Here is a 7,425-nt window from a genome sequence, read left to right on the forward strand (position 1 = left end):
CCACTGCACTCTGGTTGGTTGGGAAGTGAAACACTTCCTTATACCGAGTACACCGACGCGCTGGGCCAGGCTTTTATTTTTTAGCAACACTAAACAATAAAAGCCTGGAGATCGAGGCTAGGCAGCTCTAGACGCTAGTCTGCAGAGGACTATTAACCACATGAACTATAGCAGTGGTTCTCAAACCTTTTCATGTCAAGGACCCCCAAATTGACACTCATTAGCCTGCGGACCCCCATTTGAAAAGATATGCCAGGAACATAAGAGAAGATTTTTGTGGCTCGAGCAGTGATTCTCAGCTATTTTAGTTTCAAGGACCCCCAGTTTGACATGCATTAGGCTACGGACCCCCATTTAATGGCATTTCTATCTCTGGGACACCAATTTATATTGTAAAATCAATTTTAATTTAACTCAGAGCGTGTACAAATGGAACCAAATGGACCCGTTTGGTTCCATTTGTACACTCTCTGAGTTACAGACCCATAATGGCCCATTTGGTTCCTAACTATCTATCATTTAGCGGTCAAGGACCCCTCTTTGAGAACGACTGAACTATAGTATCCCTATTCACGGGTGAATCTACAAGCTCACAACTCGCGTTTATGAAGCATTGAGCTTGTAGATCGTCTATTTCAGAGATTTGGTGTAAAGGGGAAAAAGGAGGAGGCTTAGTATAGACTCCTAGGGCAGTGGTTCCCAAACTGGGAGTCCCCAAATAATTTTGGGGCGTCCCCAGACGATTAGCTTAATGTGCAACATTATTTTGTCACTCAACAGTAAACAAACCAACATGCAGTATAAGTGTATACAGCGTATCTGCACATTTCTAAAGTGGCAATTTAAGGACTTTCAAGACCTTTTTAATAATACCAAATTGGCCACATTGTCAAATATTACGTAGGACAGAGGTAAACATTGTGGAAATAGCCGATCTACAAGATTTGTGAGCTTGTAGTTGTAGTAGGCTATTTTCACAATATTTATCAGTGGAACCGAGTCAAACTAAATGTAATGCCTACAATTCCAAGTGCTTGTCAGGGTGTGGGGGTTCCCAATTCAAATGTGATTGTTTTGGGGGGTCTCAGCCTGAAAGGTTTGTGAACCCTTGCCCTGGGGAATATAGGGTTTAGTGGTTAAAATGGACCTGGAAAGTTGACACACATTCTGTCTGTTTCTCACATGCACACACACACACACACACACACACACACACACACACACACACACACACACACACACACACACACACACAAAAACACAAAAACACAAAAACTTATTTTTGTCTTTACATATTTCTGCATTTGTGTGTTTTAGTACATCTGTTTAGCTTAAAACACCACACAGACACACATTTATTCAGTCTCAAACTGGGGCAGTTCTGACTTCAGCTAGAAACTATCACATCTTAACCCTCTGGCATCTGGCATTTTGTTTTAAAATACAAAATGACACCGGTGCCATATGGGACTCGACTTATGTTGCTTTTTTTCGAATGTTTTATTTTTAAACTTTTTAGTCCCTTTTTTAGGCATTTTTAACTCTCCTTTTTCATGTTTCAGTGATTGAGACACACACCTGTTTTAATTTTCCATTTTAATAATTGACTATGGTTTATGTCATTTCTGAATGTTATTGCAAATGATATCTCATACCTCTGTAAGATAAATATTGTCCTTAATGTTCAATGTTTTGGGGAAATTGGCAGTTGTATACATAGCACTTATTGGTAGCAATGCTGCTGTAAATCAACAATGAAAACCATTTATTAAAATGTATACATTTAAGAATTCATCGTCATTCATTGTTTCATCATCATTCTGCTATGTGAGGCTCCCATGCTCCTGGTAGTGATAGTGATCTTCATTAACATTTATCCTAGTTCAGATAATTCAATGTGAACATGCAGTAGAAAGCAACCTTCGGGTCAAATTCATACAAAGTCTGGTGTAGTCTGTCTTAAACTTTGTTGTCCATTGAATTTAACATCAAATGGAAATTGGCCTTTGACACACTGGCATCCAGTATACAAAAAATAAAAATAAAACAAATACATAAAAAATGCAATAAAATACAATATGGTAAGTCAATTAAGTAGATTTTTCTAAATGATTGATCTCATAGCTGTATTATTGAAGGGCTAGACCACTTTGGTAGAGGTTTGGGTTGTGTAGTTACCTTGCCATGATGTAAATCCAAAGGTGGGCAAGAAATCAAAAATATTTTTTGATTTCTTATTTCTATATTTTTTTTATAAAAAACACTATTATAAGATCCGGATCCAGATCCATGGATCCAGTCTGTTGAAAAAAAAAGAGGAAAAAAAAGCAAAATCACATTAAGTTGACATTTGTGTATACAAAAAGAAAAGAAAATAGTACTGGGTTTGGTGATGTTCTAATCTATATAGTCAGAATCAGCTTTGTTTGCATTTGTTTATGGGCTAAAAGAGAGCCTCCTGACCCTCTTCACTGTACAATGGATGTCAATGGGAAGCTAATTTTGAATTATCAATTTCCAATCAGTGGAGCAATTATTTTTGATTTCCAGATTGGAGTTACATCATGGCAAGGTAACTACACTACCCACACCTCTATCAAAGTGGTCTAGCCCTAAAAATTTAAAGCCAAGAGTTTGTTTTTTGTTTTGTTTTTGGTCAAAACTGACCTGAGAAACAGATTGAAAGGTGCACCTGGTTTCATGTGGGTGAATATGGATAAATGGACTGGCATAAGTGGCAAAACAATTGCTCAGAAGCGGCGCAATGTGACACGTTGTGATCTTGTAGATCTGCTATGGGCTCACAACACAAGATGTTTTTGAATTTGCCTGTACAGCACTTTGGTTCAGCTTGCCTGTTTGTAAATGTGCTATATAAATAAAGCTTGATTTGATTTGATTTGACAACGCCATTGGCTATTTTCGGCAAAGAGGTTTAGTGTGTGTGTGTGTGTGTGTGTGTGTGTGTGTGTGTGTGTGTGTGTGTGTGTGTGTGTTACACACACACACACACACACACACACACAAGCAAACATGTTTATTAACAACCCATATGTTTCTACATATATATTTATGAACATGTTTATTAACAAACCCATGTGTTTATAAACATAGATAGATAGATAGATACCTGTAGATAGATAGATAGATAGATAGATAGATAGATAGATACTGTAGATGAATCCAACATATTACTGGAAAATACAAATACTCTCTCTCTCTCTCTCTCTCTCTCTCTCTCTCTCTCTCTCTCTCTCTCTCTCTCTCTGTTGAAGACCCCTGACCCTGAGTTAAGGTTCATAGAACTCTATTCTCTCTCACACATCCAGAATATTTTAAGGTTTATCAGAGTTCATTCTCTCACTCTCACACATCCAGAACATCTTATCATCACATGGTGAAACATTCCATCCATCCTGATCGTGATGTGAAACTACAGCACAACGTCTGTCCATCCCAGATGTTTCCTCAATGTCTGACTGCCAATCATCCTGGAACCTACAATAGATAAACAACCACTATGTATACAGATAATAAACATAATCCTGGAATCTACAGTAGATAAACAACTCATATTTATACAAATAATAAACACATAATAATGATAACTACATTAAAGGTAGAGTAAGTGATATTTTTTTGGTTAAAACAAAAAAAAAAATTGTTCAAAGGTTAAAGCACTATTTCCTGATAATCATCGCTATAGAGTGTGTGTTCAGTAACAGGGGTCGCCCTGTCTCTCCAGCTCTTCAATAAACCGAATATACATTGTGTCATCACTTCCAATTTCACTTGTCTAATCTGTATCCTGTTTGAGTTCTCTATGCTGATTGGACAACATTGGTATGCCGAGTCTTCCCGACCTGAAAATGCATGTTCTGTTTAATAAAGAGCTGGAGAGACATGGAGAATCCTGAACAAACTGAACAAACACTCTAAAGGAATGAGTACTATCAGAATATAGAGCTTTTTAACACTAATTTTAACCAAAGAAAATCACCCTATACTTTAAATAAACAACCATTATATACAGTATATATTATTCTCATAGTTATGGTCCCTGAAGACTAATTGAAACTAGTATAAAACGGTCATTGATGTATTTACATCTGTGTTACATCTTACATGTTAGGTTGTGGTGAGAGTGGTGTTCCATCCACCCATTGCCATTCTCCATTGTCATTGGTAGACAGACCAATCCACACTGGTCCCATCTCCTTTGGAATTAGTTTCAGGATGAACTTCTGTTTTCAACGAACAGGCATCTTAATTTACTCACACATTATTTTCATATTGAAGACATGAAAAGTATGAGATAACACATGGAATTATGTAGTTACCAAAAAAGAGTGAAGCAAATGAATACAGTATATTTGATATTATTTGAAAAAGACACTATTTCTCGTGCCATTCTCTCAACCAAGCTATAATATATCGAGGATATTCTTTTTTTTTGCAATGATATATGATTTTAAGATTGTTGTTTTTGTGTTTTTTTCCCATACATCAATTAGCCTACCTACTCCGTCATACAAGAGTGCCACACACAAGTAGTGAAAATAGCAGATCTAGTAAATGTTTTTTTTTGGGGGGGTCAGCTGTTGCCTTGCTCATCTGTAAATAAATCTATAATATTATTGTTTTTCACCTGCAAGCCTCAGTATTTTTTTTTCCTACAGTCTGCCTCACCACAAGCAGAACTTTAGGTTCCTTTGCTTCTATGTATACCTGTTCCACTGAAGAGCACCTGTTTTGACCACTGTGAACCCAGGCTTCTGGGTTCTTCTAAAAAAGAAAATATTTCACCAGACGGAAACATCTGGTCAATAGGAAAATTCCATTGACCAGATCTGTAGAGGGCGCAGTGGAGTAATTTTTTTTTTACTTCCATTGAAATCCAGTGAATTTTGTTTTCTGGCCAAAAAGTGTGTTTTAGACGTGAGGTGGGGGGCTCAGAGTGTTCCCACTAAGTAGAGCTTTCAACTCCGTAAAACCCTCTTTGTTTTGGTGAGCAGCAAAAGTGTATTTTTTATTTTTACTACAGACGAGAGGCTGCACAGCCTGGCTACCACGGGTGTGAGGGGAAAGGATCGAAAGTACCATAGCGTTAAGGAGAACTCCTTCGAACGCTATGGATCAGAGCTAGCCGGTACCCAACGTTGCAAAGGAGAGGGAGACACCAAACATAGCTCACCTGTTCCTCGTTGCTGTTAATGACCAGCAGGTGTGAATGATCCTTGTTACACTTTCCTCTGGCTCCCTTCCACTTTTTCATTCTGCTGGAGACACGATAACAACTGTTCCCCAAACACCTCCAGTTGCGAACTGTACCTTCAGTTGTACACAACAAAACAACATGACAACGTGTGTTATAAAGTAACAAAACAACATGACACATTGTGTTATAAAACAACATGCTCAGAAAGAGGAACTATAGTCTTTGCTTCAGCATTTAAAAATGTCACACATACAACACTGGTTCTCAATGTGTGGTCCCGTGACCACCACAGGGTCCAAATGGACCTTTGCGGGTCTATAACTCTCAGAGTTAAATTAGCACTGAGGATTTTTCACTGTTCCCAGAGATTAAACTAGAAAAAGTGCTCCTCGGAGCACAGGTCTCCGCCAGGTCAGGTAGGTGAGTGGACCAGCAATGTTCTGAATTCGCCAATCAGGATGGAATGTGAAAAATCGGACGGATCCGTCTTGATCACTTTACTATAGAGATAATGTGTACCGGTTTGCGTGATGAATCAAGTTTTGTAAAAATTGGCCTCCTGGTGGCGCTATAATAGGGCAATGTTGAAAGGGTGGCATTTTTTCCTCAACGTAGTGTGAATGTGCGTGCAAAGTTTCACGGCAATCGGACACTGCATGTCTGTTCATGATTTGCGGCATTTAGTTCAATATGGGCCACTCCTGCAAACTTTAGATCAATCGTAGCCAATCAGGATGGAATATGAAAAATCAAACAGATCCGTCTTGATCTCATGACTATAGAGATCATGTGTAACGATTTATGTTAAATTTGGATACAATCTGAAGGAGTAATATCCAAAAATGTGTTTTACATAAGTCGGCCTCCTGGTAGCGCTATAAAAGGCAGATGTGAAAAATGCAGGGCAAAGGTTTTTCCTTGACCTGTTGGGAGTGCGCATACAAAGTTGTAAACAGATCGGTGCAGTTACGGGTAAAAACACGAATCGGCCTGTTATAGCGCCACCATGAGGCTGATTTGAAAAATTTGAAGTGGCATTTCTTGTACGTGCAAAATTTCACGGAAATTGCATGCTGTGTTTATGATTTGAGGTATTTTGTTCAACACAGAGCACACAAGCCATTTTGAGCCAATCAGGATGGAATATGAAAAATCTGAAAAACGTGTTTCGTTTAATGACTATAGAGATACTGTGTACCGATTTGTGTGACGTTTGGACAAAATCTGTAGGAGTACTGTCAAAAAATTTGTTTTCCAAAAAGCGGCCTCCTGGTGGCGCTATAACAGGCCCATGTGAAGATTTTGGGGCAGAGGTTCTGAATTGGCATCCAGGGAGTGTGTGTGCACAGTTTCGTTGCGATCAAGCCAATGGTGTCGGAGATTAGCTGTTCACAGACGGACACACACACACACGGACACACGGACACACGGACACACACACAAAACATACTCTCTCGCCATGCCTTTCGGCCTAGCGGAGACAATAACAAGTAAGATCCGCGAACGCGGGAAGCGAACGCAGCTCGAAAATGTTGTGTATTTACGGACTTGTAATCCGTGTTATTTCACCGTGATGGGGAGAGCGTAGAGAGAAAGTCACCTGACTGCCTCCGCTTCGTATTTAAGTTAATGGGGGGGGGATATTGTTCTCCTATGCACGGAGTTTCGGAGTTCCTAGTCATCTATGCACGGAATTGCCGTTTGTCAATCCGTGCTATTTCACCGTGTTTGGGGGGCGATCGGGTTGGTTTCATAGTAAGCTCCACTCTGAGATCTGTCAGCAGCCAATGAGAGCGTGAGTCACATGGGGGCGGCGGCTGCACACAGGCAGTGCACACAATACTGCACACAGACACACAGACTGCACACAGACACACAACCCGAGCAGGGTTTCCTAGTAAGCTCCACTTCGCGCGGAGGCGCCTCCTTCCGCTGCGTTCGCAATAACATGTAAGATGTTACAGTGTAGATTGGGGTCAAATGGGGGTCTGTGGTCTAATCAATGCTAATGAAACTGGGTGTCCTTCAAATGACTGTCTACAATAACAGTAGACAATAGGATGGTTTACATGCTGTATAATTCTGTTTACAGAGTAAAATACAGAAGCTGCTTTTCAGAGAAGCACACAACTTGGTTTAAACAAATTTTTCAAATGTGATTTGACTATGTAACATTGTTTTTGATTGATTGATTGATTGATTGATTG

The 7,425-nt window shown here is 39.4% G+C and overlaps 1 protein-coding gene across 1 annotated transcript in view; it reads right to left on the bottom strand.

Annotated features, from left to right (window-relative positions):
* Positions 1-3,241: 3,241 nt before the first annotated feature.
* LOC308078047 (CD209 antigen-like protein D) overlaps positions 3,242-7,425 on the bottom strand; it is a 7,810-nt gene continuing 3,626 nt past the window's right edge. Inside the window, exons 4-6 of the mRNA XM_080419107.1 lie at positions 5,195-5,331; positions 4,126-4,244; positions 3,242-3,498 (exon numbers count right to left, since the gene is read on the bottom strand). Coding sequence (XP_080275233.1) covers positions 3,336-3,498; positions 4,126-4,244; positions 5,195-5,331 — 419 coding nt within the window. The 3' untranslated portion in view covers positions 3,242-3,335. The remainder of the gene's footprint in view (positions 3,499-4,125; positions 4,245-5,194; positions 5,332-7,425) is intronic.

Source organism: Gymnoscopelus braueri, assembly GCF_963280865.1.
Source record: "Gymnoscopelus braueri genome assembly, chromosome: 22".
NCBI lineage: Eukaryota > Metazoa > Chordata > Actinopteri > Myctophiformes > Myctophidae > Gymnoscopelus > Gymnoscopelus braueri.